The sequence below is a fragment of the Mytilus trossulus genome, chromosome 3, assembly GCF_036588685.1.
Source record: "Mytilus trossulus isolate FHL-02 chromosome 3, PNRI_Mtr1.1.1.hap1, whole genome shotgun sequence".
Taxonomy (NCBI): domain Eukaryota; kingdom Metazoa; phylum Mollusca; class Bivalvia; order Mytilida; family Mytilidae; genus Mytilus; species Mytilus trossulus.
The window spans coordinates 73,825,121-73,845,099 of NC_086375.1; the positions used below are offsets into that span (position 1 = coordinate 73,825,121).

The 19,979-nt window shown below is 31.4% G+C and overlaps 2 protein-coding genes across 4 annotated transcripts; one reads left to right on the forward strand and one right to left on the reverse strand.

Moving 5' to 3' along the window:
• On the reverse strand, positions 1-9,049 carry LOC134712378 (leucine-rich repeat protein 1-like). 3 transcript variants are annotated; one of them, XM_063573869.1, is made up of 5 exons: positions 9,000-9,049; positions 6,143-6,334; positions 4,577-4,675; positions 1,440-2,170; positions 1-407 (listed from the first exon to the last, which is right to left on the reverse strand). In XM_063573869.1, the coding sequence occupies exons 2-5, from the start codon at positions 6,323-6,325 to the stop codon at positions 155-157; spliced, it is 1,266 nt and encodes a 421-aa protein (XP_063429939.1). In that variant the 5' UTR covers positions 6,326-6,334; positions 9,000-9,049; the 3' UTR covers positions 1-154. The 3 variants fall into 3 exon arrangements, with proteins under 3 accessions (XP_063429939.1, XP_063429937.1, XP_063429938.1); XM_063573867.1 differs by lacking the exon at positions 9,000-9,049 and adding an exon at positions 7,880-7,964; XM_063573868.1 differs by lacking the exon at positions 9,000-9,049 and adding an exon at positions 7,798-7,945.
• On the forward strand, positions 8,120-18,956 carry LOC134712380 (potassium channel subfamily K member 1-like). The gene is made up of 4 exons (XM_063573870.1): positions 8,120-8,526; positions 14,100-14,243; positions 16,890-17,288; positions 18,165-18,956. Exons 1-4 carry the CDS (start codon positions 8,343-8,345, stop codon positions 18,398-18,400), a joined length of 963 nt encoding a protein of 320 aa, XP_063429940.1. The 5' UTR covers positions 8,120-8,342; the 3' UTR covers positions 18,401-18,956.
• Positions 18,957-19,979: the final 1,023 nt, after the last annotated feature.

The following is a 19,979-nucleotide window of genomic DNA, read 5'->3' on the forward strand; positions in this document are numbered from 1 at the left end:
AACATCTTAGAAACAGGTTTATTATAATGCTCTATAATCAAATTGTCAGGACATTTTTTGAAATATTGGGTACTTATCAGTTATGTATATACGTACATTAACAAAATGCTCAAAACTCAAATAGCTAATTAATAGATTAGGAAAGTTTCTATCTTTATTTCCAATATGCACGAGGATTTTTCTTGAACTTATTCAAACATTGAGGTGAACAGAGAAATCCTTGTATAGGAACCTCACTCCTTCCTGCATCACTTATTGAAGTTGAAGTAGAGGTCAAGTCTTTCAAAGATACTTTATGAATATATCTGGCACTAGACTCAAAACAATAAGCACCACACCAACACAGTCTGGCTGAATCTAAATATCTACACAAATGTCCATGTAAATCTTCATCTGTATAAGGCACTCTGAAAAATAATTAATGTTGTACTGAGACATAATACCTAAATTAAGAATGATAAATCAATATATAGAACATCAGTTGGTCACTTTAAAAGTGTATATCTACATAAATACTAAGCAATTCTTAAGTAGATGTGAATTTTACTAGAAATTTATGATGATAATAATGTAAATCTATTTCTATTGTACAATGGGTAGACACAGACTAAAACTCAGGATAAAAGAGGGGTTTCAATCATATGTACCCTTTAAATGCATTGATCTTCCAAAATAAATGGGGATTATATACTTACAACCCCAGAACCCTCCCCCTGGATTCCCCACTGCAGACTGTTCTCAAGTCCCATCAGGTTTTTTCAGGACTTCCAGATTGGGCCTTCATTTTTGCAGGAATTTAAGATTTACACTTCTTGAGACTCAGGAATTAATGATTTTAATTTCTAGATTCAGAAAAAAAAAATGCTTTAGGTACAATACCACCAAATCATTGTACTTCACATCGGGTTTTATAAAAAAATATTTCCTTGAAATTGACAGTTGTAGGTAATTAATCCTACATACATGTACATTTTATTGCAGTAAAACATTTCTTTGTCATAAACATATGTCTTTGGTATTTCAATGCACCATTATTTTTTTATTTGGGGTTTCTATAGAATATTTTGTAAACTTGAGGTTACATGGTTACTAAATCTTCTACACAGATTAAATAAGGGGAGAGATTTGATTGGTTAACTTCCAGTGATGGTTATTTTCTTATATGCAATGAAATGTTATGTGAGGTTTTTACTATAGTACTGGACAGGATAAAACTTCACTTCTGCCACTTTTTTACACATAATGTTTACCTGTGTCTAGAAAACAAAACACATTCACAACTCTTTTAATCAACTCATCATAGATGAAATTTTGAATAGTTTGGCAAAATACAGCAAACACCATCTATTCTTGAAGTAGAAAATCCTTAAATGTTACATACATTTGTAAATCTTAAATATAAATTTGGATAGTTCAAAGTTACAAATGTACAAATTTACCTATATTTTTTGACAGATCTGGCACATGCTTCTACAAGTGATGGCACTCCAACATTGTCTTCTAAAAGAGAATCCTCAACTTCATCAGGGAAATTATTCCCAAAGAGATCAACATATTCCAGTTTCAGCTGCATGAAAGATGCTGGTAAAAGTGAGATTTTGTTTTGAGAAGCTGTAAAATGCTTCAAATTTCTGAGTCTTCCTATCGTTGGAGGTAAATGTTCTAACAAGTTGTTATTTAACTTGAGATTATACAGGTTAGACAACTCACATATTTGTAGAGGAAGAAGTTTCAGCTGATTGAAGCTTAAGTCTAGAATACTCAATGTCAAAATCAAATTCTTTTGTAAACAAAATCGTGGATTTATACTAGTGATAAGATTGTTATTTAAGTATAGTTCTCCTAACGTGGTAAACTTTCCAAAATCTGTCGAAATTTCTTCAACACAGTTTTCACTTAAATTCAAAACTTGCAATTTCTTCAAATCAAATATCCTTGAATCGATTCTTTTTAATTTACAACTTGAAACCTGTAGACTTATTAATGATGATGGAAAGTTAGTGGTTAAAGGATAATCTTTTCTGGAGGTAACCACCATTTTACTTTTGGGCTTCTCCACATTTTTGGCTGATGCTGGTGCTAGAACAGATAAGGTGATGTGATCTATACTTTGGCCCTGAGCAGCCTTTTTCATCAGATTCAAAAAATTCTTTAACTGCAAAGGATCAGCCTACAAAGTAAAAATAGGAAATTAATTCATATTTGAATATACGGTACAGCAAGAAGAATTAAGGAATTGACCTAAAACATTGATCATTGAAAAATGAAAATGTGTCAAGGTCAATTGATTCCTGTCAGACAGACATGCACACACTATAATTAATGCATTTTACAGTATTAAACAAATATTTTTTTAAAGTAAATGAGAAACACCTAATCCTGAATACCTAATAACACAAAACTAATACAATCTTTTGTATTAGTTAACTTCATGTTAAATAACTTTATAGATCTTGTCTGCATTTATAATCAGAAATAAGCAACAACTAAACCCAATAAGATATTTTGCAACAAGATTTATTTTACAATATGATGTTATTATGTGTGTTCAGTATAAATTGGGTAAGGCTGTTGCATTTATATATTTAGACCAAAATCTATGGGGCCACAATTAATAAAAATTTGGTTTGCCCAAACCCTACCCAAAGGTTGAGACAGTGGGTAGGTAGGTAGGCATTTTTTTTTTTTCAAAAAGAGAAATTGAAGTATCAGGTGTTTGTCAGTCTTCATGGGTATCTGAATAAAAAAACCTTCTTCAAATCAGGACAATAAAAGAATTTGAGTAGGCAGCTTTTTTCTGGGTAGGTAGCGTTTGGGCAAACACACCTATTCTTTTGTATGGCCTGGTGAAATGGCCATATCAGGTTAATTCATAAATTGTGTCATGCTTATGACATCACCAGTGACTTGTCTGGACTTGAAAGAGGCCACATTTAACATATATGTATCTGTTCCTTTATCAATAAACATATCATAGTTTTGAAGGTTTGTATAAATTAAATATTATTTACTATATCAGGGAATGAATAATACTTCCTCATTTGAAGAAAGAAAAAAAAATGACAAGTTTTGTTCACTCTTTTTGTGGCAAGATTTTTTTTTTTACTACCCAGTACATTGTATCTCTCACTAATAATAGCATAATTTAACAAGTTAATTGTATTTAACCATTTATTTTGGTAACCATGCAGCTTGGCATGCTAACTAAGGAACCCTTTGCAAAATGAAATTGGTAAAGATGTCTTTTTATTATAATGGGAAAACTATCAAAGTGCTTTTTTTATACCCCTGATAAACTGAAATCTCTGGATTTTTAAGTCTTGAAGATGTATTTTTATTTTCATATTTCAGGATGTAACAAACTTGGCAAACTTGATTTTGCAAATTTTCAAGGAAAAATGAATGAATATAGATTTTACAAAATGTATGTGTGTGGTATGCCACGAAGTTGTGTTCACATTATAAAAACATATTTTATTATCATGTTTATAGGTTTTCAAATCCACAAAACACTGACGAGAGCTTGATGAGGCCAAAAAAAAATTATATGTCTGTTAAGGTTACATCATCAAAATAAATAGGGTAGGTAGGTCGGTATTTCCATTTTATTTTTTGAGCCATGATTTTGAGTTGTGTGGTCTGTCTTGCCGTGGCCCAAGTTTTTCATGGGCCAAGTTCACCCGTATTTATAATGATTGGATTATGTCCCTTTGTTATTGATTGGAAAAAAATGGCAGCAAAATGTTTATTTCATTACACGAGTCGCGAATTTCCTTAAAACAGCTATCATATGATATTCATGAATATGAACATAGGGATGTATCAGGCAACACTTTCTTCACTTTGAACACGTGTTCAGATTATTTTTTATTTTCCGACGGCAATAAAATGGCTAAGGGTCAGCGCTCAAAATAGGGTCGGTCAGGTAACTGTAAACAGACATATATTTTTTTTTGGCCTGAGTACAACTTAGAAAGAGGTATCAGAGCTTACCTCATTTTCCCATTAGTTCTCATTTCAATCATGTTTATAATTACTAAAACTATTCTGAGGATATTTATTTTAAATATTGTTTCATATTTTTGCAGTGACAATGGTCATATCTGGAGAAGGTTTCATTAACCTTTTATTTGCTTGAGAATTTTTTCTGGGGTTTGCAGTTGGCTGTTAATTTATGTCTTCATTTACAGACTGTGTACATGTGTTAACTTATTAATATAATAAACTAAATAAAGTGTTGACATGCAAACAGATTTGTCTTCCCTTTATGTTATTTTAAAAGTACATGTATAATGTAGATGCTGATATTAAATTGTAATATTTGGCAAATGTTTAAAGTCAAGATACCTTGACAGACCAATTATCTTTGACCTACCACTAGTGGTTCTCTCCATATAAACTGACCTAATCACCAACTTTTGCATCTTTCTTTATATACACAGAAATTTACTCTACAACACCATAAATTGCCTGTGCATTTGTTTTTCATGTCATTCTCTGGTACCTTTGACTTTTTTAGCATGAAGTATTGTAAATGGATATCAATTAATAATTAAATTAATATCTTCGACCCTACCTTGCTTAAGCATATATCCTGTTCAGGTTCTTTAAAGCGAATTGTAGCTTTCCCTTCATTTAAGAATTTCCCGAAAATTTGCTGAACATTATCTTTTATCTGAAAGGTATAATCAAATTTTTTAATTTTTTAATATGCATTTGATAGGCAATTTTTTTATCAAATACTTTTCCTATCATACATGAACATGTGTTGTAAAATTATCTGAAAAGATTTATAGGTTTAAATAATTTACTTTTAACCCAAAAAAGAATACAATCAAAATCACTGGAAACATCATGTGTTTTCCCTACAGCAGTCAGGAGTCTACCTCGTCAAAATTATCTCCCCATTACGCTAGTTCGTTTTCACAATCGTAGAAATGGAAGCCATTGTAGGGATGACGCGCTACCAATTTTTCTCTTAGAAACGGATAAATTTTCCCACATTGCACCATTACAATTCTTATATGTCAGTTATATTTTAAAAGAAAAATGTATCAACTAGCTAATGAGCATCGGTTAATGATCTTGTCTGCATTGATTCAACTTAAAACTATTTGTCTGATCGGTTGTCAGGTGTAATTTTCAAAAATTCATAAACATTTAAAAAAGATTTTTTTAGTGTATGAAGACTATAAACCCTATTTATCACACACAAAAAAAATAGAATTTTTCGAAGATATGCATTTTCATCATCCAACTTGTAAGACTGTCGTCAAGTACTTTCAGTAAAACAATAGCTATTCAAACACGCCTTCTCTGTTTTTGTGACTCATTAGATAGGTATTTCACTTGACCCATATATTTCATCTTTTAGTACTTTTATTTTTTTGTGTTATAAAGTCAACCTGTAGCTTTAATATATAAAAATGATAGAATCTGAAGCAAGACGATGTATGAAATATTCTTACTTTGTACGATATCAAGCCAAAATACCCAACTCAAACACACCCAAACATAAAAAGGTGCACTCGATTTTCTCTTTTTGATACAATTGTTATCTTTTTTTTGGAACTTTTTCTTCAATCACATAATGGAAGGGCAGACACGAAAATTACTGAACTAATAGATTGATATGTTTTGTGTCCGTGGTAATTTTTTCAAAAAAATCGGAGGTTATGCATTTTCGTCATCCAACTTGAAAGATACCCATGTCGTCGACTTGCTATCTAATTGTTCTGCTTAAATATGTACTAGATAAATTGAAAACTTATATATGCAAATGGTGTTTTTAAAATAAAACACCTCGTAATTGACAAGAAAATTGCAATTTTGATTGTTTCTATTAATTTTAAAAAAATCTGTCACTATAGTAAACAATACAGTAAACATTTGTCGCCTTCTCTAATAAAGAGCTTTGATTCTTTTGTTCTATTTCAACATGGTTTCCGACCGCAGGGTTTATGCAGGATGGTGCCCCAATGTATTTCATTTAGACCCTATGAATCCTTTAAAACTGAAAAGCTCACAGTAGTTTGGTAACATTTAGCCCAGTAGTTTCAAAGATTTAAAAAAAAAAATTTGATGACAGGTGGACTTGGAAGAGCAACAGATTAGCTAAAAATGAGATGATCTAGTTACTGACCTTGAATTTTGTACCATTACGATCTTTGGCTCTACACATCATCAAGAATAATGGAGCCTCTTTTGATCCCCCACCTGGTTTTTTACCAATAGACAACTGTGTATGCTGAGCTTTACTTGATTTTTTAATATTAGCTGATGGAAGATTTCTGTTCACCACATCTACATTGCATGTCAACCGCATAGTTTTTATCTGAAAAAATAATAAGGGTACATTTGAACAATTATTCCCGAAAGGAAGATTTCCGTCTATAAATGTTATATTGATATGATGCTATATTGCATGAATTATTCAGCCATTATTTTTTTTTAATTGATAATCAGCACCTATGTCATTCATTGTCTGCCATTAGGCATTACTGGACAATCACAGAGCTTCTGGTAAAACACAGAAAAATCTGATGCCATAATAGAAAAGTGATTGCTGTAGGACGTTAATATTTCAAAGGAGCAGATTCTCAGGTCAAGCACTGCAGTGTAGATTTCCAAATAATGATAATGTCTGTATTCAGTAGGTGTTGCTGTTTGACACTGGATTTTCTCTCTTAGATATTTATTAAAGTCTTGCATGTACAATCTTAACTCTTGTTAAAACTCACTTATACTTTAATTGTACGTTCTATTTGAATATCCTTTTATATAGACTATAGTCCTAATAATTATTGAATCTTGAAAGGCTATTTATATTTTTTTGCTTTGACACTGTAGTCAAAGCAAATAAATATAAAAGCCTTGTAAGTGGGTCGCATTGGGGAGCACAAGCACTATTTTGGAAACTAGAAGTTGGATATAGAATTCTCACTAAACAATAAGTGTGATCCGGGATCAGACCCCCTTTCAAGATGTCATAATGATTTGGACTACATTTTATATGGGATGGTAGAAAAATCAATAAAAAAATAATAATATAATTTCGGGAAAATTTCCTGAATTTTTCATTCTACTAATGAACTCAAAATCATTAACTTTTTTTTCAGATCTACTTCCTGAACTTGGCCCATTAGTTTCAGTAGAAAATGTTAGTAAAAATTCACAAATTTTATGAAAATTGTTAAAAATTGACTATAAAGGACAATAACTCCTTAGGGGGTCAATTGACCATTTCAGTCATGTTGTAAATTTTAATTTGCTGAACATTATTTCTGTTTACAGTTTATCTCTATCTATAATAATATTCAAGATAATAACCAAAAACAGTAAAATTTCCATAAAATTACCAATTCAGGGGCAGCAACCAAACAACGGGTTGTCCGATTCACCTGAAAATTTCAGAGCAGATAGATCTTGACCTGATGAACAATTTAACCCCACGTCAGATCTGCTCTATATGCTTTGGTTTATGAGTTATAAGCCAAAAACCGCATTTTACCCCTATGTTCTATTTTTAGCCATGTCGGCCATCTTGGTTGTTTGACCGGGTCACCGGACACATTTTTCAAACTAGAAACCCCAATGATGATTTTGGCCAAGTTTGGTAAAATTTGGCCCAGTAGTTTCAGAGGAGAAGATTTTTGTAAAAGTTAACGACGACGGACAAGTGATTGGAAAAGCTCACAACGACACTTGGCCAGGTGAGCTAAAAAATAATAAAGTTATGGAACAAAAAAACAAGCTCTGGCCCTAATATGATATTGACAGTTGTTGGAATACCCTTACATTTTTAAAATTATGCAAGTAAATAGGCTTTTTATGTCAAAGGTAGTTCATTAGTTGATAGATAAGCCAAATTAATATATACATTGCTACAGAGATCTTCAAATAATGCGCCAACTTTGACAGTTCATCTTCCGCTTGTATTCATGCGCTGCCTAGGAAAAAGCGAAAAGTATCCCTCATTATTATATTTATCTTTTTCCATTTAATTTATAGACAGTTATCAACTAATTTAGCGTAAAAATGCAGAAATACATCTTACGGATTTCATGTCTGCTGATATAGAATATAATATCAAGTAGTTACAGTGGAATATATCGCAGGGTAATTTTTTCCGGTGTCCAATCAATCTGCGTTCCACGGTCACCATAATGAGGACGATTTTGCTACAATATGTTATATTTCAATGACTTACTCTGTTTGATGTGAGTCAGGAAATTAAAAACAAATCAGCGCAAGACAATAAGTTGAAGGATCCTTTCAATCCGCAGAACTTTGGTATTTTTTTGCAACTCAACTTTCTTCAAAAGGTTCCATCAAAATTCATCATGTCATTATCCTTCAGAAAAAGTACAGTGCGACTATTAGCACTGTCTGGGTTCTATTTGCTTTACATTGTTATTGGAGCATCTGTTTTTTCAGCAATAGAAGGACCAAGGGAAAGAGATTTGACTGTACATGTTCGTGATGTGAGGGGAAAATTTCTAAAAGACCATAGTAAATGTCTTACCGGTAATTATGATTTTATCATTTATAAAACCCAGATCCTGACAGAACCTTAAAATATAAATGTTTCCCAAAGGAATTAGAAAATGAAGTTGATACTTTTCAGCTACATGTATGTCAAAGCAGCCTCCTTAGCACTAGATTGTCAATTTGTATGGACTGGCAAATAAAGCGATTTATAAAGTGTTTTGTAGGTTTCAATACACCTTATAACTATTTCCTGCTGCCCCGAGAATCTGTTCCCCTGGAACTATTGACGTCATACAACAATCCATTTTCCATTGTGGTGTCGGATACATGTATTTTGGATTGTGACGTCAAAATTTTATGGGAACCTGTGTGATAACGGTAATGGCGGACAAATAGTGATACGGTGTATTCAGATGTGTAATACATTTGTAGACTCGGTAAAATTATTTTTTATTGAAATTAGTTAAATGCAAATATAAATTTGATATGTATGGTAAGATGTCCATAACCTTCAAGTCCTTGCTATTCTTTCAGCTTGTGGTTTATTCACTTTTAGGAGGAGGCGCATGCGTCAAGTCTAGATCAGCTGTTCTGAGCTCCGAGAAAAAATTCTCGAATTCGTTGTTTAATAGATAATTTATTCACAATTTGAACTGAACAGAACATTTAGAAGTATTTCAACTATTGATTTCATAGCTCAGTCTTACAAAAAAATACATTTTGACTATTTGTAAAATATCAAAGTGTCCTCAAAATTTACCGCCGAAATTGTCACATGATTTGTTGTTTATAATTGTGTTTTTCATTGACTTCCGGTGTAAACAAAAACAGTCCACAGACTGACCCATCATCATTTTTTGACACCTTGCACTGAAATATCATAGCTGCACATTAACATTGCTCATCATTCCATCATCCAAGCCCTAGGTCAGCAATAGGGACAGAAGATAACTATTCATCGGCCCATAACACTACAAAGCCCAAGTCCTGAGCACCGGTCCAGGTCCATCACATACCGGTAAGTCACTTGTATTACACCATGAACATAAAGACAATTTTATATTACTTTGTTATCATAGCTACTATATACTCATAGAAGAGAAACATCCAAATGTAGTTGAAAATGAAAAAATACCAAAAGTTAACGAGTATTCAATTTTGACCAACAGCATTAACAGTAACACTGCTATGACCCATATGAATACAGTCACCTGTGTAGTTATTCAGAACCTACATAATCAGTTTCATTGTAGTTTATCATTCATGTTTGAAATAACATCTAATCTTAAATACCTCCATAACATGCATGTTTATCTTAGTATTAAGAACACCATATATACAAGATGGCAAAGCAAGATCCTAGATGGACAAAATTAAAACCATCTAAAATGCTCTTATTTTTTCTTTTACTCATGATCATGAAGTCTAATGATATCCAGACAAATCCTGGCCCTAGTAATGACAGCACAAAATATTTGTGTGGTACTTGTGATCAGTCAGTAAACTGGGACCACAAAGGCATTGTATGTGAGACATGTGATCAGTGGTTTCATATAAATTGCCAAGGTATCCACTCAAAAAGTTACGAAGATCTAAATGACAGCATGATAAGCTGGCACTGCATTATCTGTGACAAACCTAACTACAGCACGGTACTTTTTGACTTACATAGTATTGATTCACCAAATCCATTTGCAAGTCTTTATATTGGAGACATCAATCAATCAAATCCTCCATCAAGTCCAGATTATCAGAATCAAAACATCAAGCCTCTTCATGCATCTACACCCATACGTAAAAAAACTCGGGTGTCATCCTTTAATAAGCCTTTGAGAGTACTCAATATTAACTTTCAGTCAATCAAAAACAAGCAACACCTAGTAAATAACATCATTGACAGCACAAAGCCTGACATAATATTTGGCACAGAAACTTGGCTAAACCCCAAAATAAAAGATGTTGAAATATTCCCTGACAATTATAAATTGTACAGAAATGACAGAAAGAAAACAGAAACAGACAAAGAAGGGGGTGGTGTTCTTATAGCTATAAAGAAAGAACTTATTAGCTCTGAGGTTTATGAACTTGCACCCCCAGACAAAACAGAAATGGTCTGGGCAAAAGTAGACATTGTTGGCTCGAAAACACTGTACCTAAGCTCTTTCTATAATCCAAGAACATCTGATGAAACTAGCCTCAAAAATTTTGACTTGATGATAAGAAAAGCCACACAAATAAAAAATTCTACGCTTATTATAGGGGGAGACTTTAATCTCCCAGGTTGGGATTGGAATAACAGATCATTAAAACCAAACACTACTTACCCACACCTTCATTACTTCTTTGGCAACTCACTTGACGACACATGTCTCACACAAATTGTTGATGTCCCTACACGTAAAGACAATATTCTTGATCTGATAATTACAAACTTACCAAACCAAGTACAGCGTGTTGAAGTTATCCCTGGCCTATCTGATCATGATATTGTGTTCGCAGAATTTGCAATAGCTTCATCAAAACTTAAACAAAAGCCAAGAATAATTCCATTATACAAAAAAGCAAACTGGAGCACAATTAAACAAGAAATTAACACCTTATATAAACATCTCTGTGAAAATCAGCAACATCTTTGTGTAAATGAAATGTGGAACTGTTTTAAAACAACAATAACAAAAGCAGTGAAAGATCACATCCCACATAAAACAGCAAAAACAAAGGACGGTCACCCATGGGTCACAATAGAAACAAAAAGACTCATTAGAAAAAGAGATAGACTTTATAAAAAATCAAAAAAATCTGGGAATGCATCACTTGCTAAAAAATACAAAGAGGTTAAACACCAGGTGCAGAAAAGTATACGAAAATCATACTGGGAATACATTGAAAGCATCATATTACCACCACAAGATGAAACAAATTTTGGCACTATGAAAAAATTTTGGACCTACATTAAACATAAAAAAACTGATTATAGTGGTATTACTGAAATCAAACAAGATGGCAAACTTCTAACTGATCCACTACAAAAAGCTGGGGCACTTAACGCACAATTCCAGTCTGTATTTACACCAGCATCTAATATTTCTCATACAGAATTTGTCAAACAGTGTAACATGCCACAGAATACTTCTTTTCCACCCATATCAAAATTAATAATAAAAACAGAAGGTATACAAAAACTCTTACATAACTTAAATCCAAACAAAGCAGCAGGACCAGATGAAATTAAACCAAGATTTTTAAAAGAACTTTCACATGAAATTGCACCCATACTCACTATTATCTTTGAGAAGTCAATCAAAACAGGCGTTGTTCCAGATGACTGGAAAACTGCCCATGTCTCTCCTGTATACAAAAAAGGCCAAAAATATAACCCTGAAAACTACCGTCCTATATCACTCACATGTATTTGTTGCAAACTTTTAGAACACATCGTAGTAAAACACATCATGAAACATGCAGATAATCACAACATTTTATATCCCCTACAGCATGGATTTCGCAGAAATCGATCCTGCGAAACACAACTACTGGAATTTATAGACGATGTCTCACTAAACATGGAAAATGGTAAACAAACAGATATTTTGGTCATGGATTTTTCTAAAGCATTCGATAAAGTTTCACATTCTTTTTTAACTAATAAGCTTCATCATTACGGGATACAGGGGGAATTAAATTACTGGATACAAAATTTTCTTAGCAATCGCAAACAGGCAGTAGTTCTAGAGGGGGAAAAATCTGAGTATGTTGCAGTTGAGTCAGGGGTTCCACAGGGGTCAGTTCTTGGACCAAGTCTCTTCTTGTACTATATTAATGACATTCCATCTGGTCTAACATCTACAGTACGTTTATTTGCAGACGACACAATAGTTTATTTGGCAATAAAATCAAACTCCGATGCATTAACACTACAAAAAGATCTTGACAAACTGGCATCGTGGGAAACTACCTGGAAAATGGCATTCCACCCAGATAAGTGTAATGTAATTTCAGTCACCAGAAATAAAAAACCAATCACATTTAACTACAAATTACACAATCATTCTTTAGAACATGTAACAACAGCAAAATATCTGGGGGTCACCATCAGTTCCAACCTTAAATGGGATGTGCATATTAACAACATATGCAAGAAAGCTAATAGCACACTAGGCTTTCTAAGGAGGAACCTGAACATAAGTTCAACATCCATTAAAGAGCAAGCATATAAGTCCCTAGTAAGACCATCACTAGAGTATGCTTGCTCTGTTTGGGATCCATACTTACAACAAGACATAGATAGCATTGAAAAAGTTCAAAGGAGGGCTGCCCGTTTTGTTACCAACAAATACAGAAACACCTCAAGCGTTGGTAACATGTTACAACATCTTGAATGGCGCAGTCTCTCTGACAGAAGAAAAGACTCCAGATTGGTAATGCTCTACAAAATTGAACACGAAAAGGTTGCAATCCCTAAACAAAATAAATTAATTCCACAAAAAAGACAAACAAGACATACAAATTCGAACAGCTTCCAAATTCCATCCTGCAAAACACAGTACAGAAAAGAGTCATATTTTCCAAGAACTATCACCGACTGGAACAAACTACCGGACAACATTGTAAATTGCACTTCAGTCGACTCTTTCAAATCTTCAATTTCAAAGCATCAATATTAACTCAATTACAACATCTTACTTTATTATACAAAACATTTAAAATTTTTAATTTTTCCTATTTTTTAAAAATTGTACATTTTTCCAATCTATGTCTTGTTGTAAGTTTCCTCCTGTGACATAATCTTCAATTTGTTGAAGGCGGTCACTATATGGTAGAATAGAATAGAATAGATATCTAGAAGGTAATTTTGTAAAAATATATTTCGGATAAAATTCCTGTTTTTCCTTATATATTACTTATACATGAAAATGATATTATATCATGATATACATGTATATATGGACTTAGTTTTTATACAACCACAATTTTTTTTGATGTTGTCGCTGTCTAAAGACACATTTGGTTTACAGACAATAACTTTCATGACTTTAGTTTTTAAGTAAATGGATCCCTATAAAATATTTCAAGAAGGTTCAATACCACAAAAGGAAGGTTGGGATTGTTTTTTAGGGTAACAACAGTTTAGGAATAAGGGGCAATAAACAAGCAATTTTGTAGTTTCCAGAAAATAACTTATGTGTTACTGTAATTGTATGGATATCTCTGACATTGTACCACAATCAGATACTGTTCCATTTATCACAAAGGGATTGCTGGGATTTGAGTTAGCAGGAGTTAGGGGCAAAAATGGGGAAAAACAAGCTTTTTATCCAAATTCTAACTTGTGTTTAAGTGAATGGATATCTCTAAAATTGTACTACAAGGTTCCATACTAGAAAGGGAATGCTTTGATTGCATTTGGGGGTAACAACTCCAAAAAAGGGGGGGGGGTGTCAAAAAGTGTTTTTAGTTGTTGTTTTTTTGAAGAGATATATATTTTTTTCAAATTTTTTAGCAAATGTCTGACACATTATTAAATTGTCTCAAATTATCTATATATATTCATATACATGTACTATTTCTATAAATAATAGCAAACGTTTTATACTGGTTTCATTTTTCAGATGATGACTTGGAAAAGTTTCTGATTGAAATCAACAATGCTGCTCATAAAGGTGTATCATCCACTAAAAATGTAACAATGGCAGAACCTAACTGGAGCTTTGGACAGTCAATTTTCTTCTCTGTTACAGTGCTAACAACTATAGGTAACATATATATATTTGTACAAATAACAGTTTGTTAAATTGGAACACTTTATATATTTTTTGGGCTTTCAAATCTTTTGCCATTCTCCATTCTTTGGTCATCTATTTATTGCTCTCGAACTAGAATCGGCTTTCTCACTGTCGTTGACCTAATCGATCTCATGGTTCAATGACTACTTAAAATAAAAGTAACAGGTTGACTTTAATAATTTTGAATATATTTGACCTAATGTTAACTTGGTATAGAAATATGGTCAACTTGGCCTTCTGACTGGCAGTAAAGCCCTTACTTTTAAAAATGAATTATACCTTTGGCTGTGTTGAAAGGAAAATGTATAAAATTGCAGCCACGTCTGGTCAAAATTAGATGACAGGGTATAGATAATGTGCCACACAGTCTGCATGTTTACAAATCAGTTATATTATATGGATCCACTATACATATATATAAATACATGATATATTTAGTTACAGACCATACACATGTAGGTGACCAGAGTGTTTTAAGACTAAATTTATGCCCTTTGAGTATACCATTGTTTTAATTTCTAGTGGCAGTCAAATTGCTAAAACAGCAGCTTATCATCCCACCTTGCTTAACCTATCATTTGTATTACTTACATTGTATCAATTGCCATTAAGCAAGCAACAATAAAATACATTTGGTACATTGAATCATTGTCATGTGTTGAACTGTTCTGTCCATGTCCATCAAACAGAGTTCATCTGAACCTGACTAAAAAAGTTGTATACATTGTATATCATTTCAAGATATAAAAATATGATAAAATGTATTAATTGCATTCAAATATGCCCAAATGTTGATGATTTGTGAAACATTTACATCCAGAAGTGGTGTGTCTTATTATATGAACATGTATGACAAGTGCCAGATTTAATTGGTGTTTTATTCAAGAAAACCTAGCTATATATAGAGGTATTGAAAAATATTGCTATTAATATTAATAAATGTTTGGAACTGAGAATACTATCAATATAGTATAGGTATATTGTTTTATTTAAGACTTTGAGAATATTTGCCTGTTAATAATAGATATATTGTTATGCCTTTTATATATTTATGGCTCTGATCTGGCTGTAGTTTAACATCTAATATAAGAAATAGTTAAATTAATATTTATGTCAACATTATTGTAACAATAATAAAAATCATTGTAATAAATTACTTTACTCTTCATGGGACCTTTAATTGTAATAAAAATATCTTATCTTAATATCTGTATAAAAAGCTTATCTGTCAATAAGGTTTTATTTCCTGAAATAGCCTAGATGGTTCCAAAGTATAATATATATAGTATAAATTTTTGTTTCATTTGCATCTAATGATCTTGTCTTATGATTATCAGACGTCTTCCACTGTTAATGTAAATAAAGAGCCATAATTTTGAAAGATGGTTGACTAAATAAATATATATTACATTTACTGGTAGTTTAACAAAAACTTTGAATTTTTGAAAAACTAAGGATTTTCTTATCCCAGGAATACCGGTAGTTTACCTTAACTTGTTTTGGCACAACTTTTTTGGAATTTTGGGTCCTCAATGCTCTTCAATATAGTACTTATTTGGCTTTATAACTATTTTGATCTGAACTTAACTGATGAGTCTTATGTAGACGAAACTATAATCCTGGTACTTTTGATGATAACTGCAATTTCAGTACAATTTAAAATTTATGACAAACATCCATCTGATTGTTCATGTCAAAATGACATTTGACTAAGATCTGCATCTTTGTATAGACTAAATATATAGTAAGTAAGTAAGTAAGTAAGTAAGTAATTAGTTTATTACAGTGTCACAATCTAACATTATTGTACATAATATATTATACATCAGATAAAAACAGCATAAAAATACATTAGATTCCTGCCTTAAAAGACATATGAGACACTTTTACCTCATGCACATTAAATGCATACACAATTTAATACATTTTTCAAAAGTAAAATTTAAAAATACAAAACAATTACTTCGTAAATTAACAATTTTTAACTAAAAAGTACGAAAAGGGTAGAATTGATTTAAAAATCTTTAATAATATGCAAATAAATAATAATTAAAAATTTTAAGTTCTTTAAAAGTTATAAATTTATCTTTCTCCTCTTAAACATCAAATGCAATGTTTTAGCTAACAAAAATTGAATTTCTTCACAGCTCATAATATAATTAAATTTCTCTTCTACGCTCAAGATTATAAAAACATAGTTTGATAAAAAGGGTGAATTTAAAAGTTCCTCTCTCAAGTCCGAATAAAAATTACAGTTCATTAAAAAATGTTGTTCAGTTTCAATCATATTTCCATCACAAAACTGACAAATTCTTTCATTTAAAGGTGTAACTGGCTATATATATTCTGCATGCAAATCTTTTTGTTTAAGGTTTCAATGCTCATACTTAAACATTTGTTAGATATTATATTATCATCATGATTGTGTTTATTAAACATTGTTAAAGAAGTTTTTAAGAAACATAAGAAATTTGCAACTTCTAGGGCCTACATTGTACATAGAGTATATGAAATTGTCACACACAGTATTAATATATATATATTTGATATTTTATTACTATCATGCCATGTACAAGTGTACATGTATTTATCATTTTATTTTTGTTCTTTTTACAGGTTATGGAAGAGTTACCCCCTTATCAGATGAAGGGAAAGGATTCATTATTGTTTATACCGTAATTGGTATACCTCTAACTTTGATCTTATTTAGTGCAATAGTAGAGAGACTTATGATACCAACTAAAGTGTTCTTGTACTTTCTGTTTCGTAAATTAGGACACCTGTACAAAGTTTTCCATATACAACTTTTGCACCTTTTTTTCGTGATACTTGTGCTGCTTGTCTTTATTTTTCTGATTCCTGCCGCTGTTTACTCAACTTTGGAGCCCACATGGAACTACCTTGATGCTTTCTATTATTGTTTTGTTTCCATGACAACAATAGGCCTTGGAGACTACATACCTGGAGACAATCCTGAGCAGGAGTTAAGGCCCCTTTATAAGGTGGCTACCACATGTAAGTTTATTTCAAGGTTATTGAATTTTAAATAAATGTGCTAAAACATTGGCCTTGTTAGTTAATATACAATGACAGATCCAGAAAATTTCATAAGGGGGTCCACTGATTGACCTAAAAAGGGGGGGAATACAGTTATGTTTTAGTGATTCCCTATATAATCAACCAATTTTCCCCATGAAAGGGAGGTCCCTGGCACCCTTAACCCCCACCCTGGATCTGCCTGTGATATATAATGTGTGAAGAGATAATATGTATCTCAATATATCATGCATGATTTATTATCTAAATCATCTTATCTAAACCAAATGAGAAAAGTATCAGATTTGGTTTATTTTTTTTAACTTTTCATTCTTTTACAGTTAAACAATAATGACAAAACTCAGCTGATACTATTTTGATACATCTTTGGGCTTAGGAAATATGTTATTTAAATACTAATCACTATATATAAAATATAAGATATTATCTTTATCATAATCCAGTATAAAATCATCAATTACATGTATACATGTATAGACATAAATTAAAATTATATTTAATTTTATGTAGTGCTCAGCCTTTAAATTCAGTGCTGCTTTAGACCTGATATTTAATACATAGTTTTTTTTGATAGGTTATTTATCTGCTAAGATAACTTAAGGTTATTTATCTGCTAAGATAACTTAAGGTTATTTATCTGCTAAGACAACTTAACTGGTATGTAGAAATTAAGGTACTCCAATATTAATAATATAATCAATAGTATATACATGTAGCTTGTTATTTACTGTCATATTACAGCAGACTTTGTAATGAGAATGTATAGAGATGTTTAATTGATGTAGACAATGGATAAGTTTACACACCCTAAGTTTATTATTATTGTTTTGATAGGCTATTTAGTGATTGGATTGTGGGGTATGATGCTGTTAATGAGTGTGCTGTATGATATACCTGAACTCAATATTGGATTCCATTTCTATATGAAGTCTGACAAGGACGAGGATGAAGAGCGAACGGCACTGAAAAGTTCTATAGAAAAGACTGGTACCAAATATACCAAACATGTGGATGAAGAGCAACCAACAGCAGTACAGGCTGAAACAAGTGAAAGAAATACAGAGCAGTAAAAGATTTGTAGTAAATTGATTTTAAAATTGTTGTGTTTTAAGTTAATATAGAAAAATTCTACAAGAAGGTAGTTCATATAATATAAGTTGTTAAGTCTTTATTGTCATTATTGATCAGTTTATATATTTTTATTCTATCAGCTTTTTGTTTCTTGTTAAGGATTTACATATATCTATAAATATATATAAAATGTCTGAATAATAGTCAACAATTTTGATTTTTCCCATGAGGGCACCTGATTGTTATGAGTAATGATACATGTACACAATAAATAAATTATATAAAACGCCTAAAAAGTGTACAAAACAGCAGCAATAATAACAAAAAAATATAAATGTTATTATTTATAATATAAATTTAATATAAAATATATATGCATCATATACATAGAACAATGCAGGCGGTAATGATAGCAATTTCTCTGTCCACATGATTTATGGTAAATATGTATACATGTACATGTATGATGGCTTGTTTCAAAGCTAAGACATTTTCACATATATGTTGTTCAATCCGTCGGAGTATGAACTATGAAGTGAGATTATATTTTATTTTTTTTTAAATCTTACCCGAAATAAAGTCAAATAAAGTGCTTTTTGAAATGGCTCCTCAATCAAATCACTTTCTTGTTAAAGAAGATATTCTTCAGAAATTCAGTTCTTTGCATACTTTTTTGAACTCCATAGTTTTCACACTTTTATTTTATGGTTCTCTGCGCTTGAATCAGAAGAGTCACTTGTTAAAATTGCAACATGTCCAATATCCCAGCACAGAGATTTTTTGTTTACATATTATATTTTAGTGACTGAATTTGAGGAGCATTAGGGATATTGACTCATATGTGCAGATATGTTGTCAAATATTTAAAACCACACATTCCGAAATCAGAGTTATTAATTAATTTTTATATATATAAAGTTTTTTTGTTTGTTTATTATTATTCATGTATAATTATGTAGTACATGTACTATACTCTACATTTTGTAATAGGGAAAGTGAGGCACTATTGAAAATGTTTCAAAACTTTGTATACCTTTTAAAAGACAATAACAGAGGTTCAAAATTTTAAGTTAATATCTTTTTCAGTTCCATAAATATGGACTTTTGAATAGACATACATGTAGACTATAATGGAGGAATCTGAATCTTCAGCAGGTGTTAAAAATTTGTGTAATTGTATGTGTGTGAACATAAAATTTTGCACTGATGCGAACAAATAGTTTTTGCTTGGAATAGAAGAAATGAATTTGCTATTTTTATAGATATTCACATAGAAGCAATTTTAATGTTGTCAATACATGTATTTGGTAAATATGACTTACATTGAAAATTTATTTTCCCCACCAATACTTATAAATGATTTTTTTTTTTTTATATTTAAGTTTAGTGGACATATTGTTCCTATACAAACTGTACATTTATTTTACTTCTGTTAGCATGGTTAGTGTTTACTTTTATTTAAGAAGAGTAACTGGTATACAATACTGTAAATTCCAATATAATTAGACAGTATGAAATAATATTCATCCATTTCTTCTTGATGCATTTATATTTTTTGTATCTTTATCATGTTAATTT

Bases quoted from the DNA above. Each gene is read 5' to 3' on its own strand.
- LOC134712380 (XM_063573870.1), top strand. From the start codon at position 8,343: ATGTCATTATCCTTCAGAAAAAGTACAGTGCGACTATTAGCACTGTCT. The intron at 8,527-14,099 runs GTAATTATGATT...TTCATTTTTCAG, and splicing joins CCATAGTAAATGTCTTACCG to ATGATGACTTGGAAAAGTTT. The intron at 14,244-16,889 runs GTAACATATATA...TTCTTTTTACAG, and splicing joins TACAGTGCTAACAACTATAG to GTTATGGAAGAGTTACCCCC.
- LOC134712378 (XM_063573869.1), bottom strand. From the start codon at position 6,325: ATGCGGTTGACATGCAATGTAGATGTGGTGAACAGAAATCTTCCATCA. The intron at 4,676-6,142 runs GTCAGTAACTAG...TATACCTTTCAG, and splicing joins GTAATGGTACAAAATTCAAG to ATAAAAGATAATGTTCAGCA. The intron at 408-1,439 runs GTAAATTTGTAC...ATTATTTTTCAG, and splicing joins AGATCTGTCAAAAAATATAG to AGTGCCTTATACAGATGAAG.